Source organism: Scylla paramamosain, chromosome 25 (genome assembly GCF_035594125.1).
Source record: "Scylla paramamosain isolate STU-SP2022 chromosome 25, ASM3559412v1, whole genome shotgun sequence".
NCBI lineage: Eukaryota > Metazoa > Arthropoda > Malacostraca > Decapoda > Portunidae > Scylla > Scylla paramamosain.
In genome coordinates, this window is record NC_087175.1 from 18477505 (window position 1) to 18498032 (window position 20528).

The window sequence follows — 20528 nt, forward strand, 5'->3', positions numbered from 1 at the left end:
GTGTATGTGTGTGTGTGTGTGTGTGTGTGTGTGTGTGTGTGTGTGTGTGTGTGTGTGTGTGTGTGTGTCGTACTTACACCCAGAAAAACAGCCTTCAGCCTCATATTTCTATGACAACTGAAAGGTTCACTCAGAAAAAGAGAGAGAGAGAGAGAGAGAGAGAGAGAGAGAGAGAGAGAGAATAGTATTAGAAATTAGATAAATTAACGCTCGCAGACCTATACCGTATATGAGTAACGCAGGTTTTTTAACCATCGGGACCGAAGTGGTTAAGGATCTTCCTGTTGAGAATAGTTTCAAAAACTTTATAGAGGCAAGAAATTAAAGCAATAGGACGGTAGTTCAAGGGATTAGTTAATTTTGAAGTTTGGTTTCCACTCTTCTATATAAACATTACTAAATTATAGCTTAACATTCATTTCGTTTTGTTTTGACTGCAGGGAGAAACACTCAAAACCAGTCTATTCTGTACATGTTTTCTTTAATGGGGAGACTTCACAAAACCAGAACATCAAAAGAACATGGCGAATATCAACAGTATCAACAGACTTGTACATTCACAGAGACGAGAGCGAGGGCGTCCACAGTTCATGCAGAGAAGAGGCAGATTTACAATCTGTCACCTCAGTGGAGTGCCACCTGGCCTTCAGAATGAATAATCGCGGGACTTTTAAGCGTACTGGGGTCTTACTGGTTCAACGGCCTGCTGAGAATACTGGGGCCGGGCTTGAGGGAACTGAGCCTGTCCGTCATACTGCACATTTGCTAAGAAGCCAGAGTCTCCACTGACAGAGTACTCCACACTCTGTCTTCGGCCGTCGGGGAGGACCACTGAGAAGGCGCCATCTGTGTTATCCCCCTGGCGGTTCTCGCCGTGCCCGAAGTTGTTGCCGAAGTCGTCGTTCACGCCGTAGTTGTAGCTGTACTGGGCGGGGGCGCTCGGCTTTGGGGAGGAATAGGTGAGGTGATAGTGGGGTAAAGTGGGCTGAGGTTATTTGAATTGGAATTGAAATATCGGAATGTTTAAGTGGGAATAAAAAAAAGTGTGAGTTTTTAGGCGGATGTGAGATGGAATGTGGAAAGGTATATTAGAAGAACAAAGGATTTGAAAATTCAGAAGAAAATACAAAAGGTTGTTAAGTTTTGTGGATCACCTCCCTCCCTCTCTCTCTCTCTCTCTCTCTCTCTCTCTCTCTCTCTTTCCTCACCTGAACATTCTGGTAACTATTCTGGGGGATGGAGGAGACTGGCGCTGCGACCACCACCATCACCAACGCCACAATCACTGCGCTGACCTGCAACAAGGTACAAACACGTCACGTCATGTCTTTCTCTTCTTTCACTTACCTCGCTGAGAAAGAAGGTTGGGCTCCGATAGGATCGCGATAACAAGCGCTACTTTCATCCTAAAAGACATTTGAAACTGACGAGGAAAAGGAATCTGAATTCATTCCTTACTACCCAATACGCGGTAAAATAGTTAATTCACCTCTCTGTCAAAAGAACGTGGTATAAAGTTTGTATTCTAACGATAATGTTTATCTTAAATAGTGATAAATGAGTGGAACAGAATGAAGTAAATGGTCTGCTGGCTCAGAATCAATACAGAGCTTTAAAACACCTTCCATAAAATAAATGGAGAGTGATGGAATATGGAGAAATACTTTATACAGGGACTGCTACGAGTAGGTGTACTGGCTTCTTGTAGCTTCCTTTATGTTGCTATGTTGTTAAGAGTACCTGATGAACCATGCTGAAGGTGGGTGACTATGCACTGGCTGACTGACTGACTGCTGCCTTGCTTGCTGGTTGGCTACCTGCTGCCTTATGTGTTCCTCCTACTGTGCACCTTTATATATACTCCCGCCGCAGTGACTTGGCTGCTTGAGACAGTGTGTGAATAGGATGTTTGTGTAATGGCAGGGAGTTAAGGACCACAAAACACTGTATTTTCGTGTCAGATTTCTGAGGCGAGAAGTGAGTGGGTGAAGATGTTTAGTTAAATGCGGCAGCTTTCTTCGTGATTGCCTGAATGCAAATGTGCCATTTAAATGACCAACACAGCTGTAAATAATGATGGCACTGTCTTGTGTTGACTTCTCGTAAGTTGAGGCTTAACTAATCAAACCTGGCATGAGAACTATCAGGTAAGTCTAAAGTTTAATATACACAAACAATGTACTTTTATTGTCAGTTCAGTTTACCTCAGTTTAATTTTCTCACATAATTCTTCTTAATTTTTCAAGTGATCTAATTTTTACTTTGAATTATGCAAGTATCACTCCAGAAATTTCATCGTGTAGGTTGCAACAACAACAACAACAAAAACAACAACAACAATAACAATAACAATAACAATAACAATAACAACAACAACAACAACAACAACAACAACAACAACATTATTAATAAATTTACCTATCTATATATTAGGCCTGAAATCCCACACCTGGTGGCCCCAGACAAGTCAGCCACCTCCCCCCCGACACACACACACACACACACACACACACACACACACACACACACACACACACACACACACACACACACTCAAACATAACACGTCCCCTGACCCTTAAAGAGTAAAGACGTTCCTCAGCACAACCACGGATCAGAATACGACTCCTCCTCCCTCCCCGTCCCTCCCCCACCCCCCTTCCAACTGTGACAAGTGAAGTGCAGCAAATATATAGAAAAATCATAAACAATGTCTGGAAAATAAATGAAAAGCAGTGAACTTCCGTGTGTCTTGGTGGGCTTAGCGGAGGTGAGTGTAGTGAGGGGTAAGGGGGAGGAAGAGTGGGTGTGAGGCATGAGGGTGGCAGCGGGCACCACTATGAAGTGATAATCTTCACCATGCAGGGTGTCCATTCGTACGGAGACAGCCAATCTACATCACCCTCATCACCTGTCTGTGACCCAGGCTGCCTTGTAACCTTCGTCTAAGTCTGACTCTGCCTCTCTTATCAACTGCCTCGACCCACAAACCTCATCCCCATGGCAATCACCCGACACCGCACCCAAAATCTGAGGCCGCAACACCTGCCGGTGTCTCGCCACCCACCCACCGCCGCCCACTGTGCTGCTCATGCTCATGTGTGCCCGCAGCCCCCATACTTCCTTCCGCGCACATCTGACCATGCTTTACCGAGTGGCAGCAAGTATGATCGCTGTTCGCTGGCCCGTGGTCGTTGGTAGTGTAGTGTAGTGTGAGGGCTCCAGCTCCTGCAGTGTCCTTCGTGGAGTTAGTGGAGTCTCCCTTGTTACATGACAGAGTCTTATAAGGTTGATGGAATCACATCCTGTAGCTTCTTCATTATATTTGGTAGACCAAACACAATAGTATAAAGGTGAATAATATATTAAACATGCAAAACTAAAGCAGTACAACTCTTTTTTCAGGAAATGTCACTCATCAGAGGACAGATCTCACCTGACCTTACCCTTCTTGCCAGCTTTGTCTGTTTCCTAAAGAAACAACTGTCAACACACTACCTTCCCTTCTCTCTTTCCTGCTTAGGATTAGCAGGTAGGCCCCCTGTGGAAATCAATAGACCCTGTCTCTCTCGTCTTTCTCCTCCCACTTATCAATCGCCACCATCCTCTTTCTTCCTTGGTTCGTCTTTGACCTCTGCAGTTTCTCATGTTCACTTGGAAACGATGTCCATGTTTCGTAAATGGTCCACGCCAGCTGCCGTCACTTGCAGAAAAGATCATATATATAAAAATACAGTTAATAAAGACAATCAGTGACCAGAAACAATTGATTTAAAAAAATACTGTTATAAGCTTAGAAGTATACTGAAGTGGTTAAAACATTCTCAATGTTATTTCATTGTCATCGCCATCATCATCATCATCATCATCATCATCGTGTTTTCTCTGTTAGATGAAAACTAACTAGTGTGTTAAGAAACAAGTCCTTGGTGGTTACTTACAGGCCCGACACTCGATTTTTTTTTTTTTCTCAAGAAATTTTCAGTACATTGTTCTCTTTAAATTTCAAAAATTTCAACTTCAATTTTTTCCACTTTCAGGATATTTCCATTTTCTTTGCTTCTCTGGTTCAGGTTTCAGGAAGATTTTCGCTCCCGCTTTCTTTTACTTTCCTTAAGTTTCAGGAGGGATTTCAGTCCACCTTCTTTTCCTTCCTTCGCCGTCAGCTGCTTCAGTTCCATCTTCCTAACTTTCACATCCGAGGTGGTTCACGGCTCTCTCCTTCCTCTTCTTTAAGTTCCAGAATGTGTTTGTGTCATGCTCACTTTGTACATTCCTTAGAAACACTGAGAAATTGATCTGAGAGCGGGACAATCTTCAGGCAGGAGAACAAGTGACCGCCCAAGGCTTCGCTGACGCACAGGCAGAAAGCAGCACCTCACACGAGACCATAACAGTCACTAGGCCTCAGGGTAATATTAGTGTGTGTGCGCTCCCGGTCACTACACGGGTACCATTTTTCATTTTGACCAATAAAATATAAATATAAAACATAAACATGAATTACACTACGTACTACATTACTACATTACAGCCTAACTTTCACCCGTTTCTTTTGGTTGATGGGAGAAATACTCAAAATCAGTCTATTCTGCACACGTTTTCTTTAATGGGGAGACTTAACAAAACCAGAACAACAAAAGAACATGGCGAGTGTCAACAGTATCAACAGACTTGTACATTCACAGAGACGAGAGCGAGGGTGTCCACAGATCATACAGAGAAGAGGCAGATTTACAATCTGTCACCTTAGTGGAGTGCCACCTGGCCTTCAGAATGAATAATCGCGGGACTTTTAAGCGTACTGGGGTCTTACTGGTTCAAGGGCCTGCTGAGAATACTGGGGCCGGGCTTGAGGGAACTGAGCCTGTCCGTCATACTGCACATTTGCTAAGAAGCCAGAGTCTCCACTGACAGAGTACTCCACACTCTGTCTTCGGCCGTCGGGGAGGACCACTGAGAAGGCGCCATCTGTGTTATCCCCCTGGCGGTTCTCGCCGTGCCCGAAGTTGTTGCCGAAGTCGTCGTTCACGCCGTAGTTGTAGCTGTACTGGGCGGGGGCGCTCGGCTTTGGGGAGGAATAGGTGAGGTGATAGTGGGGTAAAGTGGGCTGAGGTTATTTGAATTGGAATTGAAATATCGGAATGTTTAAGTGGGAATAAAAAAAAGTGTGAGTTTTTAGGCGGATGTGAGATGGAATGTGGAAAGGTATATTAGAAGAACAAAGGATTTGAAAATTCAGAGGAAAATACAAAAGGTTGTTGAGTTTTGCGGATCTCCCCCCCCTCCCTCTCTCTCTCTCTCTCTCTCTCTCTCTCTCTCTCTCTTTCCTCACCTGAACATTCTGGTAACTATTCTGGGGGAAGGAGGAGACTGGCGCTGCGACCACCACCATCACCAACGCCACAATCACTGCGCTGACCTGCAACAAGGTACAAACACGTCACGTCATGTCTTTCTCTTCTTTCACTTACCTCGCTGAGAAAGAAGGTTGGGCTCCGATAGGATCGCGATAACAAGCGCTACTTTCATCCTAAAAGACATTTGAAACTGACGAGGAAAAGGAATCTGAATGCATTCCTTACTACCCTATACGCGTTAAAATAATTAATTAACCTCTCTGTCAAAAGAACGTGGTATAAAGTTTGTATTCTAACGATAATGTTTATCTTAAATAGTGATAAATGAGTGGAATAGAATGAAGTAAATGGTCTGCTGGCTCAGAATCAATACAGAGCTTTAAAACACCTTCCTTAAAATAAATGGAGTGATGGAATATGGAGAAATACTTTATACAGGGACTGCTACGAGTAGGTGTACTGGCTTCTTGTAGCTTCCTTTATGTTGCTATGCTGTTAAGAGTACCTGATGAACCATGATGAAGGTGGGTGACTATGCACTGGCTGACTGACTGACTGCTGCCTTGCTTGCTGGTTGGCTACCTGCTGCCTTATGTGTTCCTCCTACTGTGCACCTTTATATATACTCCCGCCGCAGTGACTTGGCTGCTTGAGACAGTGTGTGAATAGGATGTTTGTGTAATGGCAGGGAGTTAAGGACCACAAAACACTGTATTGTCGTGTCAGATTTCTGAGACGAGAAGTGAGTGGGTGAAGATGTTTAGTTAAATGCGGCAGCTTTCTTCGTGATTGCCTGAATGCAAATGTGCCATTTAAATGACCAGCACAGCTGTAAATAATGATGGCACTGTCTTGTGTTGACTTCTCGTAAGTTAAAGCTTAACTAATCAAACGTTGCATGGGAACTATCAGGTAAGTCTAAAGTCTAATATACACAAACAATGTACTTTCATTGTCAGTTCAGTTTACCTTAGTTCAATTTTCTAACATAATTCTTCTTAATTTTTCAAGTGATCTAATTTTTACTTTGAATTATGCAAGTGTCACTCCAGAAATTTCATCGTGTAGGTTGCAACAACAACAACAACAACAACAACAACAATAACAATAATAATAATAATAATAATAATAATAATAATAATAATAATAATAATAATAATAATAATAATAAATTTACCTATCTATGTATTAGGCCTGGAATCCCACACTTGGTGGCCCCAGACAAGTCTGCCACACACACACACACACACATACACACACACACACACACACACACACACACATACACACACACACACACACACAGCTACACACACACACACACACACACACACAAACACACACACACACGCACACACACACACACACAGCACGTCCCTTAACCCTTAAAGGGTGAAGACGTTCCTCAGCACAACCACGGATCAGAATACGACTCCTCCTCCCTCCCCGTCCCTTCCCCCTCCCCTCTTCCAACTGTGACAAATGAAGTGCAGCAAAAATGTAGAAAAATCATAAACAATGTCTGGAAATTTAATGAAAAGCAATGAAGTTCCGTGTGTCTTGGTGGGCTTAGCGGAGGTGAGTGTAGTGGGGGGTAAGGGGGAGGAAGAGTGGGTGTGAGGCATGAGGATGGCAGCGGGCACCACTATGAAGTGATAATCTTCACCATGCAGGGTGTCCATTCGTATGGAGACAACCAATCTACATCACCCTCATCACCTGTCTGTGACCCAGGCTGCCTTGTAACCTTCGTCTAAGTCTGACTCTGCCTCTCTTATCAACTGCCTCGACCCACAAACTTCATCCCCCATGGCAATCACCCGACACCGCACCCAAAATCTGAGGCCGCAACACCTGCCGGTGTCTCGCCACCCACCCACCGCCGCCCACTGTGCTGCTAATGCTCATTTGTGCCCGCAGCCCCTATACTTCCTCCCGCGCACATCTGACCATGTTTTACTGAGTGGCAGCAAGTAGGATCGCTGCTCGCTGGCCCGTGGTCGTTGGTAGTGTAGTGTAGTGTGAGGGCTCCAGCTCCTGCAGTGTCCTTCGTGGAGTTAGTGGAGTCTCCCTTTTTACATGACAGAGTCTTATAAGGTTGATGGAATCACATCCTGTAGCTTCTTCATTATATTTGGTTGACCAAACACAATCGTGTAAAGGTGAATAATATATTAAACATGCAAAACTAAAGCAGTACAACTTCTCTTTTTTTTCAGGAAATGTCACACATCAGAGAACAGATCTCACCTGACCTTACCCTTCTTGCCAGCTTTGTCTGTTTCCTAAAGAAACAACTGTCAACACACTACCTTCCCTTCTCTCTTTCCTGCTTAGGATTAGCAGGTAGGCCCCCTGTGGAAATCAATAGGCCCTGTCTCTCTCGTCTTTCTCCTCCCACTTATCAATCACCACCATCCTCTTTCTTCCTTGGTTCGTCTTTGACCTCTGCAGTTTCTCATGTTCACTTGGAAACGATGTCCATGTTTCGTAAATGGTCCACGCCAGCTGCCGTCACTTGCAGAAAAGATCATATACGAGTATATAAAAATACAGTTAATAAAGACAATCAGTGACCAGAAACAATTGATTTAAAAAAAAAAATTATAAACTTAAAAGTATGCTGAAGTGGTTAAAACATTATCAATGTTATTTCATTGTCATCGCTATCATCATCATCATCATCATCATCATCATCATCATCATCAACATCATCATCATCACCATCATCATCGTGTTTTCTCTGTTAGATGAAATCTAACTAGTGTGTTAAGAAGCAAGTCCTTGGTGTTTTCTTACAGGCCCGACACTCGAATTTTTTTTTTTTTTTTTTCCGCAAGAGATTTTCAGTACATTGTTCTCTTTAAATTTCAAAAATTTCAACTTCAATTTTTTCCACTTTCAGGATATTTCCATTTTCTTTGCTTCTCTGGTTCAGGTTTCAGGAAGATTTTCGCTCCCGCTTTCTTTTACTTTCCTTAAGTTTCAGAAGGGATTTCAGTCCACCTTCTTTTCCTTCCTTCGCCGTCAGCTGCTTCAGTTCCATCTTCCTAACTTTCACATCCGAGGTGGTTCACGGCTCTCTCCTTCCTCTTCTTTATGTTCCAGAATGTGTTTGCGTCATGCCCACTTTGTACATTCCTTAGAAACACTGAGAAATTGATCTGAGAGCGGGACAATCTTCAGGCAGGAGAAGCAGTGACCGCCCAAGACTTCGCTGACGCACAGGCAGAAAGCAGCACCTCACACGAGACCATAACAGTCACCAGCCCTCAGGGTAATATTAGTGTCTGTATGCTCCCGGTCACTACACGTTTACCATTTTTCATTCTGACCAATAAAATATAAATATAAAACATAAACATGAATTACGCTACGTACTACATTACTACATTAGAGCCTAACTTTCATGCGCTTTGTTTGGTTGATGGGAGAAATACTCAAAACCAGTCTATTCTGCACACGTTTTCTTTAATGGGGAGACTTAACAAAACCAGAACAACAAAAGAACATGGCGAGTGTCAACAGTATCAACAGACTCGTACATTCACAAAGACGAGAGCGAGGGCGTCTACAGTTCATACAGAGAAGAGGCAGATTTACAATCTGTCACCTCAGTGGAGTGTCACCTGGCCTTCAGAATGAATAATCGCAGGACTTTTAAGCGTACTGGGGTCTTACTGGTTCAACGGCCTGCTGAGAATACTGGGGCCGGGCTTGAGGGAACTGAGCCTGTCCGTCATACTGCACATTTGCTAAGAAGCCAGAGTCTCCACTGACAGAGTACTCCACACTCTGTCTTCGGCCGTCGGGGAGGACCACTGAGAAGGCACCATCTGTGTTATCCCCCTGGCGGTTCTCGCCGTGCCCGAAGTTGTTGCCGAAGTCGTCGTTCACGCCGTAGTTGTAGCTGTACTGGGCGGGGGCGCTCGGCTTTGGGGAGGAATAGGTGAGGTGGTAGTGGGGTAGAGTGGGCTGAGGTTATTTGAATTGGAATTGAAATATCGGAATGTTTAAGTGGGAATAAAAAAAGTGTGAGTTTTTAGGCGGATGTGAGATGGAATGTGGAAAGGTATATTAGAAGAACAAAGGATTTGAAAATTCAGAGGAAAATACAAAAGGTTGTGGATTTTTGTGGATCACCTCCCCCTCCTCTCTCTCTCTCTCTCTCTCTCTCTCTCTCTCTCTCTCTCTCTCTCTCTCTCTCTCTCTCTCTCTCTCTCTCTCTCTCTTTCCTCACCTGAACATTCTGGTAACTATTCTGGGGGATGGAGGAGACTGGCGCTGCGACCACCACCATCACCAACGCCACAATCACTGCGCTGACCTGCAACAAGGTACAAACACGTCACGTCATGTCTTTCTCTTCTTTCACTTACCTCGCTGAGAAAGAAGGTTGGGCTCCGATAGGATCGCGATAACAAGCGCTACTTTCATCCTAAAAGACATTTGAAACTGACGAGGAAAAGGAATCTGAATGCATTCCTTACTACCCAATACGCGGTAAAATAGTTAATTCACCTCTCTGTCAAAAGAACGTGGTATAAAGTTTGTATTCTAACGATAATGTTTATCTTAAATAGTGATAAATGAGTGGAACAGAATGAAGTAAATGGTCTGTTGGCTCAGAATCAATACAGAGCTTTAAAACACCTTCCATAAAATAAATGGAGAGTGATGGAATATGGAGAAATACTTTATACAGGGACTGCTACGAGTAGGTGTACTGGCTTCTTGTAGCTTCCTTTATGTTGCTATGCTGTTAAGAGTACCTGATGAACCATGATGAAGGTGGGTGACTATGCACTGGCTGACTGACTGACTGCTGCCTTGCTTGCTGGTTGGCTACCTGCTGCCTTATGTGTTCCTCCTACTGTGCACCTTTATATATACTCCCGCCGCAGTGACTTGGCTGCTTGAGACAGTGTGTGAATAGGATGTTTGTGTAATGGCAGGGAGTTAAGGACCACAAAACACTGTATTTTCGTGTCAGATTTCTGAGGCGAGAAGTGAGTGGGTGAAGATGTTTAGTTAAATGCGGCAGCTTTCTTCGTGATTGCCTGAATGCAAATGTGCCATTTAAATGACCAACACAGCTGTAAATAATGATGGCACTGTCTTGTGTTGACTTCTCGTAAGTTGAGGCTTAACTAATCAAAAGTTGCATGAGAACTATCAGGTAAGTCTAAAGTTTAATATACACAAACAATGTACTTTCATTGTCAGTTCACTTTACCTCAGTTCAATTTTCTCACATAATTTTTCATAATTTTTCAAGTGAGTTAATTTTTACTTTGAATTATGCAAGTATCACTCCAGAAATTTCATCGTGTAGGTTGCAATTTTAAAGCTTGTTGTTGTTGTTGTTGTTAATGCTGCTGCAGCTGTTGTTGTTACTGTTGTTGTTGTTGGTAGTGGAGGTGGTGGTGCTGTTGTTGTTGCTAGTTCTACTGATACTGTTGGTGCTGTTCTTGGTACTGGTGCCGCTGCTGCTACTACCATTACTACTACAACAACTATTAGAACTACAACTACTACTACTACTGTTACTACTACTACTACTGCAACTACTACTACTGCTGCAAATACTGCTTCTACTACTACTACTACTATTACTACTACTACTAGTATACAACTTCTGCTAATAATAATAATAATAATAATTATAATAATAATAATAATAATGATAATAATAATAATAATAATAATAATAATAATAATATAGTGGTAGCAGTAAATAATGATAATAATAAAAGTAATAGCACCATCATCAACAAAAAACAAAAAAACAACAAGAACAATAATAATAATAATAATAATAATAATAATAATAATAATAATAATAATAATAATAATAATAATAAAAATAATAAATTCACCTATATATATATTAGGCCGGGAATCCCACACATGGTGGCCCCACACAAGTCATCACACACACACATACACACACACACACACACACACACACACACACACACACACACACACAAACACAAACACACACACACACACACACACAAACACACACACACACACACACACACACACACACAGCACTTCCCTTAACCCTTAAAGGGTCAAGACGTTCCTCAGCACAACCACGGATCAGAATACGACTCCTCCTCCCTCCCCGTCCCTCCCCCACCCCCCCTTCCAACTGTGACAAGTGAAGTGCAGCAAATATATAGAAAAATCATAAACAATGTCTGGAAAATTAATGAAAAGCAGTGAAGTTCCGTGTGTCTTGGTGGGCTTAGCGGAGGTGAGTGTAGTGGGGGTTAAGGGGGAGGAAGAGTGGGTGTGAGGCATGAGGGTGGCAGCGGGCACCACTATGAAGTGATAATCTTCACCATGCAGGGTGTCCATTCGTACGGAGACAACCAATCTACATCACCCTCATCACCTGTCCGTGACCCAGGCTGCCATGTAACCTTCGTCCAAGTCTTACTCTGCCTCTCTTATCAACTGCCTCGACCCACAAACCTCATCCCCCATGGCAATCACCCGACACGGCATCCAAAATCTGAAGCCGCGACACAAATCTGAAGCCGCGACACCTGCCGGTGTCTCGCCACCCACTCACCGCCGCCCACTGTGCTGCTCATGCTCATGTGTGCCCGCAGCCCCCATGCTTCCTCCCGCGCACATCTGACCATGTTTTACCGAGTGGCATCAAGTATGATCGCTGTTCGCTGGTCCGTGGTCGTTGGTAGTGTAGTGTAGTGTGAGGGCTCCAGCTCCTGCAGTGTCCTTCGTGGAGTTAGTGGAGTCTCCCTTGTTACATGACAGAGTCTTATAAGGTTGATGGAATCACATCTTGTAGCTTCTTCATTATATTTGGTAGACCAAACACAATAGTGTAAGTAAAGGTGAATAATATATTAAATGTGCAAAACTAAAGAAGTACAACTTCTCTTTTTTTCAGGAAATGTCACACATCAGAGGACAGGTCTCACCTGACCTTACCCTACCTGCCAGCTTTGTCTGTTTCCTAAAGAAACAACTGTCAACACATTACCTTCCCTTCTCTCTTTCCTGCTTAGGATTAGCAGGTAGGCCCACTGTGGAAATCAATAGACCCTGTCTCTCTCGTCTTTCTCCTCCCACTTATCAATCGCCACCATCCTCTTTCTTCCTTGGTTCGTCTTTGACCTCTGCAGTTTCTCATGTTCACTTGGAAACGATGTCCATGTTTCGTAAATGGTCCACGCCAGCTGCCGTCACTTGCAGAAAAGATCATATATATAAAAATACAGTTAATAAAGACAATCAGTGACCAGAAACAATTGATTTTTAAAAAATACTGTTATAAGCTTAGAAGTATACTGAAGTGGTTAAAACATTCTCAATGTTATTTCATTGTCATCGCTATCATCATCATCATCATCATCATCATCATCATCATCGTGTTTTCTCTGTTAGATGAAAACTAACTAGTGTGTTAAGTAACAAGTTCTTGGTGGTTTCTTCCAGACCCGACATTCGATTTTTTTTTTTTTCTCAAGAGATTTACAGTACATTGTTCTCCTTAAATTTCAGAAATTTTAACTTCACTATTTTCCAGCTTCAGGATATTTGCATTTTCTTTGCTTCAGGTTTCAGGAAGATTTTCGCTCCTGCTTTCTTTTACTTTCCTTAAGTTTCAGGAGGGATTTCAGTCAACCATCCATTCCTTCCTTCGCCGTCAGCTGCTTCAGTTCCATCTTCCTAACCTTCACTTCCGAGGTGGTTCAGGGCTCTCTCCTTCCTCTTCTTTAAGTTTCAGAATGTGTTTGTGTCATGCCCACTTTGTACATTCCTTAGAAACACTGAGAAATTGATCTGAGAGCGGGACAATCTTCAGGGAGGAGAAGCAGTGACCGCCCAAGGCTTCGCTGACCCACAGGCAGAAAGCAGCACCTCACACGAGACCATAACAGTCACCAGGCCTCAGGGTAATATTAGTGTGTGTGCGCTCCCGGTCATTACACGGGTTCCATTTTTCATTCTGACCAATAAAATATAAATATAAAACATAAACATGAATTACACTACGTACTACATTACTACATTAGAGCCTAACTTTCATGCGCTTTGTTTCGTTGCTGGGAGAAACAGTCAAAACCAGTCTATTCTGCACACGTTTTCTTTAATGGGGAGACTTAACAAAACCAGAACAACAAAAGAACATGGCGAGTGTCAACAGTATCAACAGACTTGTACATTCACAGAGACGAGAGCGAGGGCGTCTACAGTTCATACAGAGAAGAGGCAGATTTACAATCTGTCACCTCAGTGGAGTGCCACCTGGCCTTCAGAATGAATAATCGCGGGACTTTTAAGCGTACTGGGGTCTTACTGGTTCAACGGCCTGCTGAGAATACTGGGGCCGGGCTTGAGGGAACTGAGCCTGTCCGTCATACTGCACATTTGCTAAGAAGCCAGAGTCTCCACTGACAGAGTATTCCACACTCTGTCTTCGGCCGTCGGGGAGGACCACTGAGAAGGCGCCATCTGTGTTATCCCCCTGGCGGTTCTCGCCGTGCCCGAAGTTGTTGCCGAAGTCGTCGTTCACGCCGTAGTTGTAGCTGTACTGGGCGGGGGCGCTCGGCTTTGGGGAGGAATAGGTGAGGTGATAGTGGGGTAGAGTGGGCTGAGGTTATTTGAATTGGAATTGAAATATCGGAATGTTTAAGTGGGAATAAAAAAAAGTGTGAGTTTTTAGGCGGATGTGAGATGGAATGTGGAAAGGTATATTAGAAGAACAAAGGATTTGAAAATTCAGAGGAAAATAAAAAAGGTTGTTGAGTTTTGCGGATCTAACCCCCACCGTCTCTCTCTCTCTCTCTCTCTCTCTCTCTCTCTCTCTCTCTCTCTCTCTCTCTCTCTCTTTCCTCACCTGAACATTCTGGTAACTATTCTGGGGGATGGAGGAGACTGGCGCTGCGACCACCACCATCACCAACGCCACAATCACTGCGCTGACCTGCAACAAGGTACAAACACGTCACGTCATGTCTTTCTCTTCTTTCACTTACCTCGCTGAGAAAGAAGGTTGGGCTCCGATAGGATCGCGATAACAAGCGCTACTTTCATCCTAAAAGACATTTGAAACTGACGGGGAAAAGGAATCTAAATGCATTCCTTACTACCCTATACGCGGTAAAATAGTTAATTCACCTCTCTGTCAAAAGAACGTGGTATAAAGTTTGTATTCTAACGATAATGTTTATCTTAAATAGTGATAAATGAGTGGAACAGAATGAAGTAAATGGTCTGTTGGCTCAGAATCAATACAGAGCTTTAAAACACCTTCTATAAAATAAATGGAGAGTGATGGAATATGGAGAAATACTTTATACAGGGACTGCTACGAGTTGGTGTACTGGCTTCTTGTAGCTTCCTTTATGTTGCTATGCTGTCAAGAGTACCTGATGAACCATGCTGAAGGTGGGTGACTATGCACTGGCTGACTGACTGACTGCTGCCTTGCTTGCTGGTTGGCTGCCTGCTGCCTTATGTGTTCCTCCTACTGTGCACCTTTATATATACTCCCGCCGCAGTGACTTGGCTGCTTGAGACAGTGTGTGAATAGGATGTTTGTGTAATGGCAGGGAGTTAAGGACCACAAAACACTGTATTGTCGTGTCAGATTTCTGAGACGAGAAGTGAGTGGGTGAAGATGTTTAGTTAAATGCGGCAGCTTTCTTCGTGATTGCCTGAATGCAAATGTGCCATTTAAATGACCAACACAGCTGTAAATAATGATGGCACTGTCTTGTGTTGACTTCTCGTAAGTTGAGGCTTAACTAATCAAACTTTGCATGAGAACTATCAAGTAAGTCTAAAGTTTAATATACACAAACAATGTACTTTTATTGTCAGTTCAGTTTACCTTAATTCAATTTTCTCACGTAATTCTTCCTAATTTTTCAAGTGAGTTAATTTTTACTTTGAATTATGCAAGTATCACTCCAGAAATTTCATCGTGTAGGTTGCAACTTTAAAAATTTGCTGATGCGTCTGCTGCTGCTCTTGTTGTTGGTGGTGGTAGTGTTGTTCCTAGTCCTACTGATACTGTTGTTGCTGTTCATGGTACTGCTGCGGCTGCTGCTGCTATCATTATTATTACAGCAACTGCTAGAACTACAACTAATACTACTATTAGTACAACTGTTACTACTACTTCTACTATTAGTACTACTACTACTACTACTACTACTACTACTACTGCTACTACTACTACTACTACTAGTACAACTACTACTCTCATACTACTTCTACTACTACTACTACTACTAATAATAATAATATTTGTAGTAGTAAATAATGATAATAATAAAAATAGCACCGTCATAATCAAGAACAAGAACAACAACAACAGCAACAACAACAACAAAATAACAACAACAACAATAATAATAATAATAATAATAATAATAATAATAATAATAATAATAATAATAAATTTATCTATCTATATACTAGGCATAGAATCCCACACATGGTGGCTCCAGACAAGTCACCCCACACACACACACACACACACACACACACACATAACACGTCCCCTAACCCTTAAATGGTCAAGACGTTCCTCAGCACAGCCGCGTATCAGAATGTGACTCCTCCTCACTCCCCCCTCCCCCACCCCCCTTCCAACTGTGACAAATGAACTGCAGCAAAAATAAAAACAAATTATAAACACTATCTAGAGAATTAATGAAAAGCAGTGAAGTTCCGTGTGTCTCGGTGGGCTTAGCGGAAGTGAGTGTAGTGGGGTGTGTGTGCAGAGTGGGTGTCAGGCATAACGGTGGGCGCGGACACCACTATAAAGCGATAATCTTCACTAAGCAGGGTGTCCATTCGCACATAGACACAGCCAATCTACATCACCCTCATCACCTGCCCGTGACCCAGGCTGCCATGTACTTCCGTCTAAGTCTGAGTCTGCCTCTCTTATCAACTGCCTCGACCCACAAACCTCATCCCGACACCTGCCACCCCCGACACCTACCGACATCACCCGACACCTGCCGGTGTCTCGCCATCCACCCACCGCCGCCCACTGTGCTGCTCATGCTCATGTGTGCCCGCAGCCCCCATACTTCCTCCCGCGCACATCTGACCATGCTTTACCGAGTGGCAGCAAGTATGATCGCTGTTCGCTGGTCCGTGGTCGTTGGTAGTGTAGTGTGAGGGCTCCAGCTCCTGCAGTGTCCTTCGTGGAGTTAGTGGAGTCTCCCTTGTTACATGAGAGAGTCTTATAAGGTTGATGGAATCACATCCTGTAGCTTCTTCATTATATTTGGTAGACCTAACACTCTCCGTAATAATATATTGAATATATAATAATATATTAAACATGCAAAACTAAAGCAGTACAACTTCTCTTTTTTTTCAGGAAATGTCACACATCAGAGGACAGATCTCACCTGACCTTACCCTACCTGCCAGCTTTGTCTGTTTCCTAAAGAAACAACTGTCAACACATTACCTTCCCTTCTCTCTTTCCTGCTTAGGATTAGCAGGTAGGCCCCCTGTGGAAATCAATAGGCCCTGTCTCTCTCGTCTTTCTCCTCCCACTTATCAATCGCCACCATCCTCTTTCTTCCTTGGTTCGTCTTTGACCTCTGCAGTTTCTCATGTTCACTTGGAAACGATGTCCATGTTTCGTAAATGGTCCACGCTGGCTGTTGTCACTTGCAGAAAAGATCATATATATAAAAATACAGTTAATAAAGACAATCAGTGACCAGAAACAATTGATTTAAAAAAAATACTGTTATAAGCTTAGAAGTATACTGAAGTGGTTAAAACATTTTCAATGTTATTTCATTGTCATCGTCATCATCATCATCATCATCATCATCATCATCATGTTTTCTCTGTTAGATGAAAACTAACTAGTGTGTTAAGAAACAAGTCCTTGGTGGTTTCTTACAGGCCCGACACTCGATTTTTTTTTTTTTTCAAGAGATTTTCAGCATATTGTTCTCTTTAAATTTCAGAAATTTCAACTTCAATTTTTTTTCCAGCTTCAGGATATTTCCATTTTCTTTGCTTCTCTGGTTCAAGTTTCAGGAAGATTTTTGCTCCCGCTTTCTTTTACTCTCCTTAAATTTCAGGAGGGATTTCAGTCAACCATCCTTTCCTTCCTTCGCCGTCAGCTGCTTCAGTTCCATCTTCCTAACCTTCACTTCCGAGGTGGTTCAGGGCTCTCTTCTACTTCTTTTAAGTTTCAGAATGTGTTTGTGTCATGCTCACTTTGGATATTCCTTAGAAACACTGAGAAATTGATCTGAGAGCTTGGCAGTCTTTAACCAAGAGAACCTGTGACCGGCCAAGGCTTCCCTGATCCACAGGCAGAAAGCAGCATCTCACACAAGACCATAACAGTCACTAGGTCACAGGATAATATTAGTGTAATATTAGTGTCTGTGTGCTCCCGGTCACTACACGTGTTCCAATTTCCATTTTGACCAATAAATAGTGCCTTGATCTCCCGTGTGCTATATAAAAATGAATTACACTACGTACTACATTACTACATTACAGCCTAACTTTCATAGGATTTCTTTGGTTGCTGGGAGAAACACTCAAAACCAGTCTATTCTGCACACATTTTCTTTAATGGGGAGACTTAACAAAACCAGAACAACAAAAGAACATGGAGTGTCAACAATATCAACAGAAATGTACATTTTTAGAAACAAGAGCGAGGGCGGCTGCCGTTCATACAGGAAAGAGGTAGATTTTGGATCTGTCACCTCAGTGGAGTGTCATCTGGCCTTCAGAATGAATAATCGCGGGACTCTTAAGCGTACTGTGGCCTTACTGGTTGAACGGCCTGCTGAGGATACTGGGGCTGGCCTTGAGGGAACTGAGCCTGTCCGTCATATTGCACATTTGCTAAGAAGCCAGAGTCTCCACTGACAGAGTACTCCACAGTCTGTCTTCGGCCGTCGGGGAGGACCACGGAGAAGGAACCATCTGTGTTATCCCCCTGGCGGTTCTCGCCATGCCCGAAGTTGTTGCCGAAGTCGTCGTTCACGCCATAGTTGTAGCTGTACTGGGCGGGGGCACTTGGCTTTGGGGAGGGAAAGGTGTGGTGACAGTGTGGTACAGTGGGCTGCGGTTATTCGATGGAAGAAATTGGCTTTTTGGGGTTTTAGTGAAAAATATGGACGAGTTGAGGTTATCAGGAAGTACAAGAATGAAATATCGGAATGTTTAGGTGGGAATAAAAAAAGGTGAGAGTTTTAAGGCTGGTGTGCGATGGACTGTGGAAATCTATGGAAGGGTATAAAATAAGAACAAATGATGTGAAAATTCAGAGGAATATACAAAGTGTTGTTCAGTTTTGTGAATCTCTCTCTCTCTCTCTCTCTCTCTCTCTCTCTCTCTCTCTCTCTCTCTCTCTCTCTCTCTCTCTCTCTCTCTCTCACCTGAACATTCTGGTAACCTTGCTGGGGGAAGGAGGAGGCTGGAGCTGCGAGCACCACCATCACCACCGCTACCACCAGTGCGCTGACCTACAACAATGTACAAACACGTCATGTCACATCTTTCTCTTCAGTGACTTACCTCGCTCACTGAGGAGGAGGGTTGGGCTCGATAAGGAGACTAGAAGTGGTAATTTTTATCGTGCAGGACATGTGAACCTATCCATTATATGAACAATGAACGTAATATTCCATGTTTTAATTTTTCTCTATTGTAATGAATCTACCTCCACAATCTCTTTTCGCTATAACCTATTAATGCTGCCTTTAACGTTTTTTTTTTTATCCAAATGTATAATTAAGAACGCCCTCTTCTTCTGTCTGTCTGCCTATTTGTCTCGCTTTCCTAAACAATAAGTACAAATTTGGGATAAAACTGACATCGTTCAAACCAAATAGTCAGTAACACATAGTCAAAAGTAGGGAGAGTTGAAATAAAATCCGTCTATTGAGAACAGGAGCGCGTTTAGCAATCCAGTTCCTCTGCAGGCTGTGTCTTTCTTGCTCCAAACCTACAGCATGCCGTCTGTTATTTTGTATCAACGCATCTGATTCAGCATTACAGCTTACGGGTGCTTATTTTCTATACTGATGTAGCTCTCTTAACGCTGTTGCCTGCTCAGTTACCCGAATGTTGAGATTATTCCAGATCAATGTGGATTGGACGGTGCCTGCTTGATGTCTGAATGTTGGTCAATCTCGTTGGTGCAGTGGTGGTTAGTAGTGAAGAAACCTACACTCTCTTCTATTGTGTTTTATATTTTGTGTTCTGCCTCAATCTGAGTCTTCTGTAACAATTTGCTGAATGTCTTGACAAGACCTGGCAATTGCTAGGTTCTCAGATCAGAAGACTTGATATTGAAGGAAAGGCAAAACACGAAGTTAATGAGTTCTAGAGACTACTTATTCATCTGACTACAACTGTATGTGTTACATAAGCTGTGATCAAACTGTCTTTTCACATAGTATCAACTTGCTTCCTTCCTCACAGTCTATCGTAGCGCTTAAGTGAGTCAGCGCGGAGTAGAAAAAGGGATATAATAAAGGTGATGTAAGCAGGATCCTTATGACTAGTAATCAGGATGTGACTAGATGTAAGCTTGATAAGATAACACTCAGTAAAATTTGTTCATGAACAGTGTCAGATGACTGGAATAGACTCAAGTAATCAGTATCCTCGTGCCGAATCAATAAGGAGCTTAAAAGAGCATTAGATAAATTTTGGGACACTGATGATGGATATAGATTTTATACAGGGACTACAACTTGTATGTCTATTGGCCTCTTGCAACTTTTCCTATGTTGTTGTTATATTACCTGATGAACCATGCTTAAGTTGGGTGACTCTGCTGTGACTGACTGACTGACTGACTGACTGCTGCCTTCCTTGCTGTCTGGCTTGCTGCTGCCTTATGCATTCCACATTCTCTGGACCTTTATATATATTCCCGTCACAGTGATGTGGCGGTTTAAAACAGTGCGTGAGTAGGGTGTCTGTGTAATGGTAGGGAATAAAGGTCCACAAAAAAGAAAAAAAAGATATTTAGTTACATGCGGCAGCTTTCTTCGTGGCTTGCCTCAATACAAGTGTGCAAAATTCATATTACCCACACAGTTACGGAAACGATGTTGTTGTGTTGTGTTGATTTCACGGAGGTTTAAACATAACTATTCGAACATT

The 20528-nt window shown here is 42.9% G+C and overlaps 1 protein-coding gene across 1 annotated transcript; it reads right to left on the minus strand.

Moving 5' to 3' along the window:
- Positions 1-464: 464 nt before the first annotated feature.
- Positions 465-20315, minus strand: LOC135113255 (uncharacterized). The gene is made up of 9 exons (XM_064028461.1): positions 20165-20315; positions 18791-18877; positions 14242-14328; positions 9601-9687; positions 9042-9293; positions 5336-5422; positions 4817-5068; positions 1209-1295; positions 465-943 (listed from the first exon to the last, which is right to left on the minus strand). Exons 1-9 carry the CDS (start codon positions 20174-20176, stop codon positions 671-673), a joined length of 1224 nt encoding a protein of 407 aa, XP_063884531.1. The 5' UTR covers positions 20177-20315; the 3' UTR covers positions 465-670.
- Between the last annotated feature and the right edge of the window lie 213 nt (positions 20316-20528).